This window comes from Meriones unguiculatus, chromosome 3 (assembly GCF_030254825.1).
Source record: "Meriones unguiculatus strain TT.TT164.6M chromosome 3, Bangor_MerUng_6.1, whole genome shotgun sequence".
Lineage (NCBI taxonomy): Eukaryota > Metazoa > Chordata > Mammalia > Rodentia > Muridae > Meriones > Meriones unguiculatus.
Window position 1 is genome coordinate 73,012,183 of NC_083351.1, and position 19,554 is coordinate 73,031,736.

A 19,554-nucleotide genomic window follows, 5' to 3' on the forward strand; every position below is an offset into this window, starting at 1 on the left:
GAAACCCAGGACAAACTGCTTGCCATTGAGTTTTTCTATGAAGATAATTGAAACCAGCCGCAAACTGTTTTCCAGACCCATCAGCTGTTGCTATCCAAAGGGCTTAATTAAAATGGGTATATCACAGTCCTCATCGTGAATCTTAAATTTGAGTCGAAGAAAAGTTTTCCCCACTATTTCTGTAAAAGTACCCAAAATTATAAATTCCGAGGGGTCAGACCAAATGTAACTCAGAGCTGAGATGAGTACATGTGGAGAGAGAAATTTGCCACAACAGGACAAGACACAGAGCTGAACTAGAACCACACAGGGCAGGTGTGCAGTTACCACAGAAAAACAGGAGCTTCAACACCGTCAGAGAAGGGTTGCAACTTTAGCTTGATGGCCCTCTGAAGTTGGAAACATGACCACAGTTTTACAAAAGACAACTTTAAAATAAGAAACATATCCGGAGGATTTAAATTGTTACTGTGTTCTGGGTGTGTGTGTTCATTCCCCCAGGCCTAGCACAGCAGCTTCCCTTTACATCTGTGGTGCCCACATACTGATGTCATAGGAACATACATTTGGAAGGAGCTATAACTTTCCATTTGCATTTCAAAACTGGTGGGATGCTTATTCCACATTTTCTCTGTCTTCTGAATTGTAGCCTTATTTTTGCTGCCAAAGTTTACATGACTATAACTTTTAAAGAAGCACATTTTTTAATAGAAAAATAGGAAAACCTAAGTATTGAGGGCTTTAGTCACATTACAGCTTTCATGCCCAAACACAGAGGATTAGGAAAACTGCCTCCAGGATAAAAGCAATCGTACCCTTTTCTCTTTGGTTGTCCCCTGCCACACAGGTCAGAAGAACAATGTTACAGATGTGATACACAACTCACTAATGTAACCGTCCCCAAGATATTTTATAGCTAAAAAAATGTTTAAGCAATTAAAACATGCAGAGCTGTGTTCTTTAGTAATATTTCATTATCTCAGAATTTCATACATGTATACAATGTGTATTGATCAAATTCACCTCCTATTCCTCCTCCTGCTCCTCACAGATTCATTTCCTCCACCACCACTCCTCACAATTTAATGTGTTCTGCCCACCACTAATCCATCAATCCAATTTGTGCATCTCAGGTACTAAGTGGTGTGGGGACATCCATTAGACCCTGTGGCATTCTATCAGGGGCCATGCCCTGAAAAGAAGCTAACATTTTTTGCCCAGAAGTTGCCAACTATCGAGAGCTCCTCACCCGGGCATGGAGACTCAGGAGCCTGCTCTGCCTCCACTCTAGGTACTAGCTGGCTTAGATCTATACAGGTCCTGTGTAAGCAACCACAGCTGCTGTGAGTTCATGAGTGCAGGGTTTCCGTCAAGTCCAAAAGACACTGTTTGGCTCTAGTCCTCACTAATTCCTGTCTCTTACAATTCTTTGACCCCCTCCCAACCCCACTTTTAAAAATATTTCCTGAGCCTTGATGGGAGGAAGGGGTATGATTTAGATGTACTATTGATAATTGAGTAATTCATTTATATTTACTCTTTGCACTTTGACCAGCTGTGAGTTTCTGCATTAACTACAGTTCACTTCACAGAGAAACTTCTCTGATGAGGTCTGAGAGCTTTGTATTCACGGGTATAGAGATGTGAATTTAGAGAGCAGTTAGTTACTATGTCAATTTAGCCTATGAGCTATCCAACTAGGATTTGTTCTTGGCCATATTTACAGTACAAAACATGTTTTTCTTCCTGAAAGCATGCATTAAAATCCAGTAAGTATCTGGTTACCCCTTAACAGTTGTGCCATTATTGCGCCCATGAGTGTATCATGCCAAATCAGTTATTATTATAGCTCACAGGGGTCATAGCTGGGTAAGGCTATTGATGACCCCCTCCCAGGTCCTCCAAGAGCTTACCTAGTAACTTTTAAAACTATGAAAGCTAACCAGTAAAGAGGAAACTTCCTGGTCAGTACTGGCTTGATCTTCTAATGTACATGTCCTGTGCCTAATATGTGTGATATCTTCAGCAACAGGGTCTTGCCATCAAGCCTTGGTGAGCAGCAAAGAAAGCTGACATACTCTGTATTGTTTGTGAAATCTCCAAAACACCTCTGGCCAAGAGCTTAAAGACACATATCCACACCTTGCACTGTTTGTTGGTTTTGTTTTTAATTTGGCAAAGTATGATAGTAGGACACTGATAATATGAACAGGAAAGGAAAATAGTAGATCAGGGGCTTAATTGGGCAGGATACAGGGTAGGGTGGATGAAAAGGTGGGGAATAACTAATACAATGATTGCAAAGCTGTATGGAAACCTACTATTTTTATAAGCATCGTATATAAGAGTTTAATTACAGACACCCTACATTAAGGCAAAGCTGAATGATCATTTTTCCCACTCAATATCATGTACTGATCACAGCAACTCAATTAGATATATGATTGTTTTTCCAAATGCCAATTTTTTCCAATTCCAAATGAAGAAACTGAGGCTCAGAAAGCAGAATGGTATGTGCCAAAGTTCACTCAGTTTGCAATCAGCAACATAAGGCCCAACCCCAGAGCTGTCCATATTGATTCATTAAATGGCAAGCAGAAAAGAAACCCCACTATGTAATTAGATTGATCCTTGAAGGAGAAACATCCTTCCTTGTATCATTATCATATCCTTAATGTAGTTGTAAGACATAACAGCCATTGAACATCTGTGCTCTATGTAAGTTCCGGTCCTTTCCATCTGTACATGCCGGAGCAAATTATCTTCATGCCTTTGAACTGATAGCTTGTAGCGCCGATAACCTGGCAACATTTGGCCCTGAAAATGAGCACACATTAAAAACAAAACAAAACAAACAAACAAAAAACCCTGAAGGATTTACAGTGGACAAAAAGCCAGGCTTCATTACACAGACATCTTATATAAATTACATTAGTATTTAAAAAATACCAACCAATTATGAACACTATATAACAAATTCCACTCAGAAAAACAAACTTAAAAGATGAGGCTAGTGGAGATTTCCAAAATGAGGGCTTTTAGTATAAGCATTTTGAAGCTCTTCCCATCTTCATATGAATCTCTCTGGATTTCTCTGTGATAAACAATGATTAATCCAGAATTTCAAAGACAGATAAACCCCAAGGAAAGGAGAGAGCAGACATTTTCAGATGCACAAAAAGACAATTCATTTCACTACACCTTAGTTTAAGAAACAATTTGTGGCTAGACTCTAGTAAACCAAAATCTAAGAAAACTGGCAAGAAAATTTTAAGGTGGCTGTATAGCATTCCCATGAAAGTCTGTTAAAATTAGGGAAATCCCAAAATTCATGAGAACTTAAATATTGTTCTGTTTTTGTTTTGTTTTATAGATTAAGAGAGTATTGTAGACTTACAATTGCTTAATATTGCCTAAATAGTCCTGAAAAATCTTATCTTATAAGATGGAAAATTAGTTTTGAATGATTAAACTTCATTATCATGGAAGAAAATAAAATTTACATCTAACAACTAATATGCAGGAAAAACAAAGGCAGAAAAAAAAGAAAAAGAAAAAACATGACGCTGAAGGGGAAAACAAGCACCCACGGTAACCATCTCAGAGCTCAGAACATATTATGGTTACCAGAAAACAGTATCGAGATACTGTGTGTAGGGGGACACAGGCCAGCGTGGCAGGAAGACGCATGTTCTGACAGGCATGTGTGAAGGCTAGAGGACTAGACTACTATTTCGCTCTACCACTCTCTGCCTCCTTCCCTTGTGACAGGATCTCCCACTGAATCTGGAGCTGGGCTGGTACCAGCAAGCCCCAGTAAGCCTCCTGTCCCCGTTTCCTAGGAAACTAAGAACATTCGTTTATGTATAGCAATACCCAGCTTTTTAATGTAGATACAGGAGATTTGAACTCAGGACCTCAAGCTTGTTCACCAAGCACTTTACCTTTTGAGCTATCTCCCTGGATCCTACAGTTTTGAGGTTTTCCATTGTGGCTAGTAGATACTAGCATACTCCCAGCCTTATATGAAAACTGATCACTATCTCTCTTAATCCTTTTAGAGTTCTCAAGACTAGGTACTTTCCTCACACAAGTATGTACAGTAGCCCTCTAGTGAAATCAAAGAGGAGGCTCTTCACATCTTTGGAGTTCTCTGTCTTAATCTCTTTCCTAAATCTCCTCTGACCAACCTCTAGCTCTCTTTGTAGCCTAATTCTCGACCCTGTCTCTGAAGCCTGCCAGGCTCTGCCCAAGTTTGTGCTCCCTGACTCGCTGCCTAGAAAGAATTTGCAGTCTGTAAGATGGAGGTGATTGGAACTTCTGTCATTTGCTTCTCCTCTTTCAGAGACCCATGCCTCCATTACCCAAGGTTCAGCACTTTAACAATGATTCTTTTGTACATATGTTTGTACTGAGATGAGAAGGTAAACCTGACCCCGTTAGCTCTCTGTAGAAGCAAACGTTTGAGTTTTTAAAAACATTTCTGCCTTATTTAGGATGCTTTTCAGATACTGCCTCCTACTCTTCATTTACCTTTTGATCTAAAAAAAATGTACTTGAATTAAAGATAGGGTTAGTATTCTCATATATTACACTGTGGACTAGAAAGAGAAGAAACAAGTCAATTATATTTCATTTTTATTCTGTACATTTCCACACAATTCACAATACAGAAAAAGTGTCCAAAAAGTAAGTATAACTAGTCAATTTCTTTTTCAGAGATTAATTCAGTCTCCCAAATTAATTCCATTGAAAATCTCTATAGAGCAACACAGTGATCAAGATTCTTTATATAAATAGGAAATGCAAGAAAATTAGGGAAAAATACTTTATGACTTTATTACAAAAAAACTCCATTCTTCCCTTCCCCAACCCACCCTTCCCACCCAACCCTCCCTCCACTTCATAGTATCTGGTTCCCACTTTACAGGGAAATAAAACTTCTTCTTCTACTGCCATAACTGCTACTACTGGGGGGATCCCAGCCTGAAGCTGCCAGCTTTGCAGTGGCATGGCTCTGGGATGTAATCAGACGGAATTGTAAAGCATGAATGAGCCCTTTAGAACACGACCTCAACCCTTCATATACGTGTAACCTCTGTGACTGACCCATCCACAAGCCAGTGCTCCTTGGGCCGACTGAGGAGCCTTTCACTCAGGAAAATCAAGCTCCACCAAACACCTCTATTCCAATGGCAGTATTAGCCACTTGATGCTGCACAGGAATCATTTCCCCACTATAACCATGGTCCACAGAACAGTCCTGGTTGTCCAATTAATCACTGGCAATTTAAAAAAAAAAAAAAAAAAAGCTGCACTAACAAATAGGAGGCTGATTTGAATCCTGCCTTTTCGATGCATGATTTTCAGAATATCCTACTGCACTGAAACATTCTGTCCTTAAAAGTCCCCAGACTCTTTCACCAGTACAGAAATCCCACTGTTTCCAAACTCACAATCAGGGTATCTTGGGAAAGCAACAAGGACCTAACTGCATTGCAAATTCAGGGTGTATGTGCATGGGTCAGAGTCTTGGTCCATTCATTAAGGAGTGTGGGAGTAGGGTGGGGAATGACGAATGTCATTGTTAATAAAACCCAAAGATCAGGAGCCATTTGGATGCATTATACAAGGTGCAGTAGGTATCAGATGAGAAATGTTTTAAACACTATGAAGAATACATCTGTGAAAGCTGCTCATGAATTTAAACTAAAGACCAAATCGATGCAGGGCTGCCATTTCTTTGGGTTTTACAATTTTTGTTTTGCTTTCATTTAGGAATAAATTACTTGTTAACAGCTTGTTTCTATCATTTTTAGAGAGAAAAACACTAGGTTTATAGCCTCAAATAACAAGGTCTATCTGAATAGTTAAGAGGAAAATACATTTAAGTTTGTGGATAAGATTCTTCAAGTTGATCTTATTTTTTTCAATGTTTATTATGGGCCAACACAAATCTGCACAAGGGCAGGCGGTGGTGGCACACGACTTTAATCTAAGCACTTAGGTAGCAGAGGTAGGCTGATCTCTGTGAGTTCAAGGCCAGCCTGGTCTAAAAAGAGAATTCCAGGACAGCAAGAGCTCTATTACACAGAGAAATCCTGTCTCAAATAAACAAAACCAAAACAAACCTGTGAGCAAGTCTAACTTGGGAGCAGTTGAAAAAAGTCTCAAGCAACACCCTCTCTCTTTGGGGGTTCTACTACAAAATTCTTCCATTAGCTTCCCCCATTTCCCCCCTAAGTTCCACATTCAGTCCAATTATACTAAACTGCATAAATTGAAACTTCCCAGCTAACATTCTTTGAAGCCACTCTATAAAGGTTTACCTTCTACATTGTTTCCATGAGGATCAATGTTTGTTGAGTCTGTACATATGCTATCTGTGAGTTGGCATGAGAACCCACTTAACAAAAGAGTCATCTTATTATGCTATACCTGAGAATCTTCTTTAAACAAAGATTTGTCTCTTGTTATAACTCTTCTCTTATTTTCTTTCCTAAGCCAAAGACAAAAAGTGGGGCAGGAGAGAAGAGAGAATAGGGTTGTAAAAGCTCTCTTGGAACTTAACTATGGATATGATATATCTCCTCAGTATCTGAATACTGATGCTCCCCCTACCCCAACCAGAAAACTGGCAATCTGGAACTCAAGCATCACCATTATGGGCAAAAGGGAAGATGGTCAATTAAGACTGTGATCTCCTTAAATAATATGTTATAGAAACACTGACCTATTGTCTTGAGTTTAAGTCTTATTTAGTCACCGAGAGAAGTAGAAAAAGCTTCCCTGTCTCTTTGTGACCAGAACAAATAGGGGTCTTCAGTCTCTTCTCTAAGCCCTAGTCCCAACTAAAGGGGAGGCAAGGAGAAAAAGAAAAAGAGAAGAAAACAGCACATATATTTCATTTTAGTTCCTAAGTTTGTGACTTTGGCCCTCAAGAGAATTACATATCTTTTTCAGACTTGGGAAACTGACACCCCACCCACACCCTTGTGTATGTGAGAGAGACAGACAGACAGACACAGCAACAGAGAGACAGAGAATGAGAAGTTCTGAAGTACTGCTTCTAAAGGATTTGGGCTATATTTGTAATGAATAATATTTTTCAAAAGTGCCTTTGATTCTCCCTAAGAATTTGCCATCTCTTTGTCAGGATCTTGTGTGTAAATGGGCTCTGAGGTTTGCTTCAGCCTAAAATAATAGAAAACTAAACCTGGTAAATATTATGGTTTTTTTTTTTTTACAAGTTCCTTCACAAATAAGGATTGACTTTCCTGTGGTCAATGAGATGATTTTTAATCTTCACTTAAGCACTGAAGAAAAAGTTGAAAAATGCTTTGTTTTTCAAGGAAGCACAACTGATTTTTCTGGATGCAGTGTTCAGAAGTGAAAGGCCTTACATAATAAAGCTACCAGGTTTCCGTGTCTGTTTTGATTTGTTCTGCCCTTGGTTTAGAGTTCACATATTGTTTGTCCTTAAAACTTGACTCTGACAGTACTAAACAACCAGTCTCCTTGGGACATTCTTAGTCCTAATCTAGGATCAAATATCCTTCTACAAATTCATCATTCTGCCCATTGGCAGCCCTGGGAGACTATGAGATCAGAATGGGGGAACATTAGCTATTCTTTATATTTCAAGCAAAGCATAGTTTAAATATTGCCTGAAAGTTTACGTATGTGATTGTGTAGGATGACTTTGCACCTCTAGCCTCCCATGAACAAATCAATCATGCCTTGAATAACAGGGCCATTCTCAACACCTTCTGATACAGCATTCTGAAACAATATTAGCCTTCAAAGGAAGCAAAATAGTATTTTCATTGAGGGAGGGACATACGGAGGGAGGATGGAAGAGAGATGGAGAGAGAATATCACAAAGTAGAGGAGTCATCTACCCTTAGCACTAGGTTCTTTGCATGAAATCTACAGTATCCAAATTTTGAAAACTTTGGTGTTTGAAATTTGTCCACATTGGCATGTCTCTTAATAGCCAAATCTCTGGAATTCTGATTTTAAGATCTCTCTTGGTTCTACTCAACCTGGCTGTAGAATCTTAAGCAGATCCCCTCCCCAACCCCTATGGAGAAACCTTTGTATCATGAAAATCTAAGCAACAGGTACAAAGCTCCATTGAAGGCAATGTTGGTCAACTATTTTCCTAGAAAACATCTATTTAGGTATACATTAGTCAATAATTTCAAGAGATTCCTTTATCTGGTGAGGACCCTATCACTGTGTGAGTCATGCAGGTTGAATTATATTATGCCAAGAATCAGTTTATTAATGTCTTAACTGAATTATCCCCATCATAGAGTATCAAAGTTCAGAAATATCAAAAATGCATCAAACTATCAAAGCACTGACTATTTTAAAAAAACTTACAGAAGTTGTTAATAAACAATATTTTAATTGTCTTAAATTATATTGTAAGCCACATGTGTGCTTCAATAAAGAAAGCCCTATTGTTCCCACCACCAAAGGCAGCCAACTTATACACCACTGGCCTCCAAGGTTTTGGAATGTTGGAAGCAGAGAGAAAATTTATCCCACCATTTTGTTCTTGATTTCTGCAAGAGGAAGCCCTTGCAATGATCATGCTGATAGCAGATGCCAAGGGATTTCCCATGATGCCTTTCATGTACATTTACTTAGGTCTAAATATCCCTGAGGCAGAATTTCCTTCCCTGATCATGTTACAGTTAATTCTATGAATCACAAATCACAGAAGTTTTTATATTGAAAGAAAGGTAAGGTTTTCAAAAGGGCTTTACTTGAGAATGTCCAAAAATACTCATCAACACCCAAAATATTTTCAGAAAAAAAATGAAATTTTACCTTCTCATGTGTTTTCCTTTTTTTTTTTTTTGAGGTCTTGAATCTGTGCTTAGATGGATTTAAATTTTTTAAGTAAGAACTAAAGACCAACCGCTCCAAGGTTTTAAAGTTCCTTATGTATAAAGTGATGTTTTAATTAAGAAATCAAGGTTCTTGTGAATTTTTAAGATCAAATGTTGCTATTAGACAAAAGAAAATAAAAATCTAATTGCAGCCCCTTCAGTTCACAAATCCCTACTAGTGACATGCCTAAAGATGGCCAAATGCCCTCCCTCTAAGCATTTCCAGATGTTGAAAATTTGTAACTCTGTATGGATGCCCACTGCACTATTTGGCAACTCATACTTCATCTTCTTTATATTTAATCAAAACCCACTGAAAATTCTGCTTATTATTCCTGGTTACATGCTTGAGGACACTGGGGTAAATAAATCTTAGATTTTACTTAAGTAGGGTTTCTAACTTCTATCTTAGTTTCAAATATATCTTTAAGAACATTACCAGGATTCCAAGGAAATGGAAATACAAAATAATACTGTTGCTTTACTATTTAACATTTGCTTATACAGAAGAAAAAGTGCTAGCTAAAGAGTAACAAACATGACAAAAACTCCGGTGAACTGTCAGGACATGCTGAGGTACCCCAGAATCCAAACACACACCACTTACAAAATTTTAACTATGTAAATTTGTCTTTTGTTCCCTGTCTGCCACTTCCTTGGAAGTCATTTATCCATTGCATTCATAGACAGCTATATTTTCACTGAGGTGTCTGCATTGCAATGAGTGATAAATATTTTGAAAGAAATGTTGAAAAATTTGGAAATATGATGGGTTTTGAACATATTATTGGATGAGCATGACTGAATGTATATATAAGTATTTCCTGGAGGAAAATATCACCCAACATTCAAGTTTCTACTGTAAAATATTTGTTTTAATAGCTTTAGGATTGTTCTCTCTTTTCTTTTTGGGAGCAGAATATTGCATTTCAATGTTTTACGCGAGTGGATTGTCCAGTATGGTATTCTTTGCTTATCTCTGTTTTTAGGTTTCTCATTAAGGTGCATTAACAATACTAACAAACAGCCTTAAAGTCCATAGATGGCCCTCAAAAGTATAACCCATATGTAATCCAATCCTCTGGATGATGATAAAAGCATATGTTGATTACGCCATTTGATATGGGAGGAGTATCTATCATTGTGACCTCTCAAGTGACTAGAACAATAACAACAACAAAATTTAAACTTCACGGATTGTTTCTAAAAATCAACTTGTCATAATTCTATAATATGGCCAAGGTCAGTAGGCATGAAATTTTCTTTTGTGCAACATGGGTACTTGCCCCAGAAGAAAATTTCATCTTGACATATTTTGAACATAACAACTGGGGAAGATTTAGGCAGCTGTGAAACAAAGTGATGGATGGTAGTGCCAGGAATGTTGCCTCAGTCAGAGAACTGGGGGACAGGAAATGGGGGATGACTAGAGCACAGAAAGAGGACATTTTATTGGCTAACGTGGAACTCAGTCCTAAGAAGAACTGAGAGATGGAAAGGCAGTGTTTTTGAGATGTGGACAGAAGGGAGTTTAGACTAAATACATATTACAGTGTGTTCAGACAGCTAATTTAATGCATGATCTTTCTTTTCCTAACATGAACATAACTTTGCTGCATAGAACAATTAGCAGTCTTAGTTGGTGGTTATGATGAGCCATTTTTAAGAAAGATCTATTTTTACGTTTAAAGAGCATAACTGAATAAAACACCATGCTGTGCTCAATGATTAAATTAGCTTCTCCAACTGGAATGCAAGCTGCTCTAACCCCAGACCACACCAAGTAACTATCCCCTCTTGACAATAGCTTGCCCTAGATAAGCATCATTAGAAATCTGATTGGGTGTTAGTCTTATAAACTCAGCTGTAAAGCAATGGGGGATCATAGAAGAAAGAATTCTCCTTTACTGCCTCGAGATCTAAAAGAAAATGGACAAGCCACCAGGCTAAGGACAAGTACCACAAGGGTTGAGGGTAGTTTCATGCATGATGGAAGGCAACATATGAATTATCAGAAGACTCATTGACCATGGACTTTATGACTCTGACAATTGCCAATGCTGTGCAACTACAGTGATTCAAGGATAAAAGTAAGTTTAGGAATGGAGAAAATAACAATTAAATGGAAATTCTGTTTCATTACTAATCGTTGTCTAGTAGTGTTAACTATACAAATAAATACGATTTGCATGCTTTAAAAATGTTTTTTTCTAAACATATGCAACATGTGTGTATGGCATATATGTCCATATACGTATACAAATAAATACATTTCTATTTATGTGTGGGTGGATATATGTATGCATGTACAGATATGTGTTTATTTGAGGAAGATATTTCTGACATAACATAAAGCAACCATATTTGTCCACGTCGACAGTGCTTCTCACTGACACCGAGATGGAACACCAGCACAGAGGGCACCTTCACACTGCCTGTGATGATTCCTGTGGAGTTAGAACTTTTATAAAAGTTCTACTTTTGTAACTAAAATGTATGTTCACATAATTGACGTGTGATAAAATGAAACCTACCCCTTATTTTCTTGACTATCCTAGGAATTCCAGCAAGTGTACTTCAGAGATCCATTTGGCAAAGGAGTCTCCAGGAGGTCCCAGTGGAAAGGAATGACTTGTTGAGCATCTCAGAACCCAGACAGATCTGCCTGGGCAGCTTCTGGGAAGACAGGAAGAAGCAGGGTACAGGGGCCTCCTTCCAGTTCTTGCTAATTTCATTGCAGCTGAGTTCTGCTTTAGAGCTCCCACTGGGTTTCAATCATCCCCTCTACAGAGGTAACTAGAAATCTCAAGGCCAGATTCCATGCTGATTATCCTCCTAGGCTAACTAATTCCCTTCTGGTGTCTGTGGTGTAGGTTAAGGTGGTAGCGGCAAGGATTGGGCTAATGTTTCATGGTCTGTGAAATACAAGGTCGTGAAAATGATTACCTTTCCAGCTACAGAATGCTGTTTCTTAATAACACTTCATTTTTCATCCTTCCACTGGCCTAACTTAGAGAGGAATTCCAGAGAAGACTGTTCCACAGCACAAACGACTGGACACCAGAGAATCATCTAGGCTGGCTGCTCCTTGCAGTGCAGCCCCAGCAAGGTATGCAAAGATTTTTTTCTTACAGGTACCTATTTTTAGGTTTGATAAAGTATGTGGGGCCAGGACTGTACCATTTTCTTCTGTACCTCCTGTTTGCTCACTACATGTGACATTACATACCTAAGCACAGACAGGCACTCCTGGACCACATGGCTTTATGTCTTCCTAATGCTCAGAAGTATCACATACAACAACCAAAAAAAAAAAAAAAAAAAAAAAAAAAAAAAAAACAACAACAACAACAAAATCCTACAGGAGGTAGACTTAAAGTTGAAATCATGAAATCTGTGGCTTCTCTGCTCACAATTTTTTGAATCCCCCATGTCTTAGAGGTGCTATTTTTCTACAGATTGATTATGTATATTGTTCCTCAACAATAATGTAGAATCTAATTTTTTTTGTGGGGAAGGGGAAAATTTTACAGGCACTGGACCCTTTAAGTAGTTAGTACAGTATCTACTTTCATGCCAGGGATTAATTTATGTCTTAGTTGGAGTTATTGGAGCTGGCCCATAGCCACCTCCATCTTAAATTTTCTCTGGGCTGTTTTGAAGCCTAGAGAAATATGACATGGTGGTTGATGAAAATATGTCCTGCATCTCAGAAGTGGCCAGCTGGATAACCAACTGCTTGGCCAAATGTTTGGCTCAATCTAGGGTATGGAAGGCTCTGTTCAAAGCCAGGTTCCAGTCCATTCTAAGGATTATATTTGTCATCACAATATTTCTTTGACAGCCCCAACAACTGAAAACCTCCTAACAGAAACCCAGTGACTTCAGCTCCTGGAAATGATCTAGTCCAGACCCTCTGTTCTCCCTCCCTGTAAAATCCAAGAAAGAGCTCCAGTTCTGAGATAGATGCCTAGAAACACATTACTCTTAGCCAACTCATTTTCCCACTGATACAGATGATGCCAAGTTTAATCTTGAAATGACTATCGGGAGTTTCTGGTAATGAAATCCCCACACGCTCAAAGTCTGCTTGCACTTAATATCATATCCGGCCTTTCAAAATGATAACATGTGATTCTGATAAATACATTGTTCTCATTGGACTTTGAGGTTAAAGGTCACATGCAGAAACACAGAGAGAGCATTTTGCTGTGTTCAAGGGAAAAAAATGGAAGGAAGCAGAAAGAAAAGATCTCAGATACCCCTTTGATATTTGTGATCTACACCTAAGTCAAGGAGATTTTGAAAAGAAAGTCAGAAGTTTCCTTCTTCTATTACCAGATCCCACCTGATCCATGGCATGAACAGAAATGACAATTTCATAAAACATTTTTGCCACAGTGGTTTATATTAAGAAGTTTGTGACAGGGGAAAATAAAGTAAGGAGAGGAACAAAATTGACTCCCCCAGTACATGGAAAATGGGTGATCAGACATGATCTCAGAACTGAAAAGTCATAGGTGAAGCACAGACCAAGAAGTGCCAGGCATCCTGAGAGTCTGACCATGGAACTGGTGAAATGAGGCTTTGTCCTTGTGCCAAGCCTTCTTTGACATCATGAAAACTGAACTCTTAGAAAAATACACATAAACCCCCTTTCACCACTGAATCCATGAGCCTGTAGTTATTAGTCTCAGCCCAAAATGCCAAAGGCTATTTTACTATTGAAGCATATTATTGTAACATACATTGCTACTTTGATTTTTTGCTCTTTTTTTCAAGTCAATTAGACTGCTTTCTATTATCACTTTACAAAGCTTAGGGTTAAACATTTGAGTGCTCCATATCCTATCACCACTGCCCCAGATACGTCTAACCCTGTCACTGAAACAGCACTCAGAATCACATGGCTCTATAAAATAGCTATGACTCCTTGGCTCATCTCCACTGCAGCAGAAGGCAAAAATGGCTGCACACAGGCAGTACGGAGCTGTACAAATGGCCCAAGCCGAACCAGTCCTCCTATCACCAATAACCCAGCTGCCTGGTCTGACCCTTAGATAACCTCTGCAAAGTACATCAAGCACAGACAGCTCCCATAACCTCAGAGACAGAGCACACAAGTTGGCATTAGCCCTGTGGCACTTCCCAGCTCCTGTGTCATGAAACCAGAAGGGGACATGCAAAGCCACTAACTAGCCATGGTATATTTAGTCTGCAAATGGAAGTGGTTTTACAGATACATTTCTGTAATACATCCAGGAGAGTTTCAAAGACCTTCAGACAATTTTGTGGTTGGAAGACTGAAAATAAAGAGAAGAGATAGCATATTTTCTAAGTCGATGGGTGATTACAGTAGAATTATGTGGTGCAGGGGAAAGATGAATGCATAGAGAGGGAGGAGGGAGCAGTGCCATTTGTGTGAACATCCTCAGAATCTTTAAAATAAATTAGACTGGTGAAAACAGAAGTTCATGCTACTTGCTGGAAGCGATAAGGATCAAATTTTGTGGAATGTGTACTCCACAAATCTCCAGGTAGCCTGCCTCCTTCTCCATGGGCTATCATGTCCTGTTGTACATCCCTGCAGCCCTTGAAACCTGGGAGCATGGTCTCAGTCAGATCCTTGCAGGAGAGAGGCGTCTATGGATTCCATCAGCTTCTTCCAGGGGAGCTGCCGGTGGCCGGGAGGGCACAACTTGCTTGAGTTCTTTTTGCCTTTCTACCAGGGTCAAACAGCAGTTTCCAGGTCCTCATGGCCAATGACCTTATAGTTCTGTCGGCTTTCTAGGTAAGCAGCTAAATCTGGGTCCCCAGCTTGCTGTGCTCGTTCTTGAGGAGTCTTTCCCTGTAGATAGCAGAAGAAAAACAGATGGTTGGAGTGAGATGATATCAATATGTAACAGACATGGACTAGCCAAAGCTGAGCCACAGAAAAGAGTTCTTCGATGTTTGATGCTTCAGAGTTTATGAGACGCTTTCAAATCTATTTGTTTCTACCATGAGGATCATATCAATGTGTGATGGTAAATTAAAAGGTGATGGGAGAGGATGCATCTCACTAAACCAGAAGTCATGGAGTCTCCCTGAGACTGTGGGGAGAAGCTGTGTGCAGTGAGTTTGATAGCCAGGTTCTTTTCAGAAGAGGACAGAGGAAACACTGAATGAAATAGGAGAAGCACAGAGTCATTTCTAGTTCAGGATTCCTTTTCACTAAATACTGGGAACCAAACAGCAGAAGCCAAGAGGAAGAGTGACAACTCACAGATGACCTAGAAGGTTCTTCCTCTGCTGGTTTCCACACCCCTTTTCCTAACAGTTCACTTCTTTAGTTTGCACCTAGTAGTAAATCACGAGGTTAGAGTATTATAACATTCTTTACACAACTGTAATAGACTAACTTACCTTTACTTTGATAATGATGAGGTTGACAACCCTACCTTCCAAATATGCAGAAAAGTGGAATTAAGTGAACCTTTGAATGGACTTATAGTAAATCCTTTGCTAAGCAGAAAGATCCCCAAGGATATTGCCTGTATCCCAAAGATTCCAAGACAAGTTCCATTCATGATGTGGCACTGAGTTACAGAACAGTAAGACTGGAGGATTCTGACAAAGGGATGAAGCACAGCTACATTGCTATGATCTGTAAGACACGATTTTAAAGAAAAAGTTACAATGTTCAGTAGCATGTATGATATGATTCCAACTGGTTTAAAAAAATGAGAAACATCTGTGAAGGGGTTCTAGGTTATCTCCATGAATAGTCCTTGGTTGGAGTATGAGTGTCTGGGAAGTTCCCTGTGTTCAAATTTTCTTGTTCTGTTGCTCTCCTTGTGGAGTTCCTGTCCTCTCCAGCTCTTACTATTTCCCACTTCTTACATAAAATTCCATTCACTCTGCCTGACAGTTGGCCATCAGGCTCAGCATCTGCTTTGATAGTCTGCAGGGTAGGGGCTTTCAGAGGCCCTCTGTGGTAGGTTCCTAGTTTGTTTCCCTTTTTCTTCTTCTGGCTTTCAGAGGCCCTCTGTAGCAGGTTCCTAGGTTGTTTCCTGTTTTCTTCTTCTCCATCCTCCTTGCCTTTCAGGATGGGGACTGAACATTTGAGTTAGGGTCCTCTCTCTTGCTTAGTTTCTTTAGATGCACAGATTTTAGTGGGTTTGTCCTATGTTGTATGTCTATATGAGTGGGTTACCTAGTAATGGGAAGAGGGACTGCCTCTGACATAATCTGATAGGCCTGTTCTTTGATCACCTCCCCCTGAGGGGGGAGCAGCCTTACCAGGCCACAGAAGAGGACAATGAAGCCACTTTTGATGAGAACTGATAGACTAAGATCAGAAAGGAGAGGAGAACCTCCCCTATCAGTGGACTTGGGGAATGGCATGCATGCAGAAAGGGGAGGGAGGGTGGGGTCGGGAGGGGAGGAGGGAGGGGCTTATGGGGGGGATACAAAATGAATAAAGTATAATTAATAAAAAATAAAAAAGAAAACAAAAAAATGAGAAACAAGCAGATGTACCTACAAGTAAATAGAGATTAAGTTTAATCATATTTAGGTCTAAGAGGGGCTTTCAAATGACTTTTGCTTTCCCTGTGTGCTTTTCTATGTTTACTTTTCTGTGTATGATCATAAAAGTCAATTGGCTATTTATATTTTGGGGGAAAAAAAGAATATACTTATATAATTCAAAATAGGAAGTAGCCTCAAATGCCTTGAGTCCATTTATCTAAGAAACTTAAAAAACAAAAGGTAACTGTTCGCAGGCCAGACCTCATGAGCTCCAGTTTGTCTCTCTGTTTCCTGCATCTCTCCCTTGTTTTTAGTATCTGAACTGTGTGCAGGACCAGCCTTGTGATGATGCACAACTGTGGTCTGAACTGCCTTTGCCAAGCCATTCCTCCCACCATGGCCTAGACTAACTCAATGCCTACAAGATATGTATTTCTGGATTCAGTTAAACATTGAAACAGTTTGGTGAAAATATCATTTGTAAAGAATGCCACATTAAGCATTTGTCTGTCATTTTAAATGCCTGGCTAAACAAGAATTATCTATACACCAATATAGATATAGCTCAGGTATGCTTGGCAAACCTAGGAAGAAGCTGAGGAAAACAGAGAGCAGGGATGCCAATGGGATACCAGAGAAGGGGAGAATTCCATGTAATGTAACTGGCTCAGAAGTGAAAAAGAGGTTCGCTCACAAGCAAACTTAAATCAAAGGGTTTGCTGTCCTTCAAGAAAAGCCCAGGGCCCAAACTGTACATAGACATATGTGGATTCTCATCATTTAACCAATCCTAATGGAGTTTACAACAATGATCAGGCTTCTAAATTCTATGTGTATGTGCCATGGCTAGAGTTACTGGCTCAAAACTTGGTCATGTTTAATGAAAGCCTCGCCCATATCTTAGAATTCTTCATTGCAACAGAGATATAGTTACTGGTGGTCTTTTCCTTACTGTCTACTCAAAGTCTTTCAAAACTCTGAGTGCTTCTCTGAATAGAAGATTGATCCCTATGATTGATATGACTGATGCTCTCTCTCTGTCTCTCTCTCTCGTGTGTGTCTGTGTGCATGTGAGAGAGAGAGAAAGAGAGAGAGTACTCAGTGGGTCAGTCAGTCTGTCTGTCTGTATTCTCTGTCCTTGGTCAACTTCGCCATACTCCACACATCAACTCTGTCTCTCGGAGAGTCTCTGAGAATTGAATCTACTGAGGAAGGCAACAGATCCTGATCTTTGAAACATTTCCTGGTGCCCTATGCCCACTTATGGGCACTTTCTGGTCAAAGTGGCTTATGCATTCTACCAACAATCTCTGGCCTGAAGACCATCCTAATATGCACACATACTCTGAAAATTTAAAACCTCACCTAAGCATATAACCACATTTCATATAAATGTGACACAGTATCATTGTGAGGCAGATATCCAGTGACCATGAACAGTGTCATTCTTTGTCACACTTTATCCTACTGAGGCAGTGGGATAGTCTATCATCAAATGAGGAGGGCTGAACTGCTCAGACAGTATCAGGCTACAAGTCCATAGAGCTAGTGGTGCATCCTCTGGTTTCTGGATCCCACACCTGTTAATAACATTGGTTCTCATGCTAACTTCTACGGTTGACAATTAGGGAAGAATATAAGAAAGCACACATAGCAAGACTCTTTGAAAAATTAAAGGTAACTGGAAAGATGGCTCAGCAATCAACAGCTCTTACAGAAGCTCCAGGCTCGATTCCCAGCACTCATACAGTGGATCACAACCACCTGTAACTCCAATTCCAAAGCATCTGATACCTCTTTTGACAGCCATAAACTTTTTTTTTGTCATTCCAAAGAGTCTTTAATCAACCTGAAAGTTAATGACTGATTACAAGGCCAGAATATTCATCTATAAATATGCATTTCACACATTTTTTTTATGACTTAGAGTAAGCTTTCAGTTTTGCAAGCCATTCATTTCCCCTGGGAAATTCCTTTAACATTACATGGATTCCATTCCCAAACTCAGTCTGTCTCTTTTTTTTTAATTTATTATTTTTTATATTAATTACAGTTTATTTACTTTGTATCCTAGCTGTAGCCTCCTCCCTCATTCCCTCCCAATCCATCCTTTCTCCCTCTTCTGTGGCCTAGCAAGGCTGCCCCTCCCTCGGAGGGGGGGGTCAAAGAGCCAACCATTGAGTTCGTGTCTGAGACAGTCCCTGTTCCGCTAACTAGGGAACCCACTTGGATACTGAGCTACCATGGGCTATATCTGAGCAGGGGTTCTAGGTTATATCCATTCATGATCCTTGGTTGGAGAAACAGTCTCAGAAAAGACCCCTGTGCCCAAATATATGTGGTCCTTGTGGAGCTCCTGTACTCTCCAGGTCATACTAACTCCCACTTCTTTCATATGATTCCCTGAACTCTGCTCAAGGTTTGGTTATGAGTCACAGCATCTGTTTTGATACACTGCTAGGTATAGATTTTCAGGGGCCCTCTGTGGTAGGCTCCTGGCCTGTTACTTGTTTTCTCTTATTTGCAATGTCCATCCTATTTGTCTTTCTAAGTGAGGATTGATCATCTTACTCTGGGTCCTCTTTTATTGTTTATCTTCTTTAGGTGTACAGATTTTAGTATGTTTATCCTATCTTATAGGTCTAGTACCCACTTATAAGTGAGTGTATACCATTTGTGTCTTTCTGCTTCTGGGATACCTCACTCAGGATGATCTTTTCTAGTTCCCACAATCTGCATGCAAATTTCACTATTTCCTCATTTTTAATTGCTGAGTAGTATTCATTGTGTAAATGTACCAAAATTTCTGTATCCATTCCTCAATGGAAGGACATCTGGGTTGTTTCCATATTCTGGCTATTATGAATAAAGCTGCTACAAACATAGTTGAGCAAATGTCCTTGCATACTTGAGCCTAGGAGTGGATCTTGAGGTAGTACTATTCCTAAAATTCTGAGAAAGTGCCAAATTGCTTTCCAAAGTGATTGTACAAGTTTACATTCCCACCAACAATGGAGGAGGGTTCCCCTTTCTCCACATCCTCTCCAACATGTGTTGTCACTTGAGTTTATATTTCTTAGCCATTCTGATGGGTGTCAGGTGAAATCTCAGGGTCATTTTTATTTGCATCTCTCTGATG

The 19,554-nt window shown here is 39.5% G+C and overlaps 1 protein-coding gene and 1 long non-coding RNA gene across 10 annotated transcripts in view; one reads left to right on the top strand and one right to left on the bottom strand.

Annotated features, from left to right (window-relative positions):
- The window catches only part of LOC132653089 (uncharacterized), a 39,377-nt gene extending 27,368 nt beyond the window's left edge, over positions 1–12,009 (top strand). The window contains exon 3 of the long non-coding RNA XR_009590758.1: positions 11,918–12,009. This is a non-coding gene — a long non-coding RNA (uncharacterized LOC132653089). The remainder of the gene's footprint in view (positions 1–11,917) is intronic.
- Positions 12,010–12,229: 220 nt separating this feature from the next.
- The window catches only part of Dgki (diacylglycerol kinase iota), a 453,496-nt gene continuing 446,171 nt past the window's right edge, over positions 12,230–19,554 (bottom strand). For 6 of the 9 annotated variants that reach the window (XM_060380194.1, XM_060380193.1, XM_060380189.1 and 3 more), the window contains one exon: positions 12,327–14,751. In XM_060380194.1, coding sequence (XP_060236177.1) covers positions 14,635–14,751 — 117 coding nt within the window. In that variant the 3' untranslated portion in view covers positions 12,327–14,634. The other 3 variants (XM_021638217.2, XM_021638216.2, XM_060380192.1) reach the window with 3 other exon arrangements.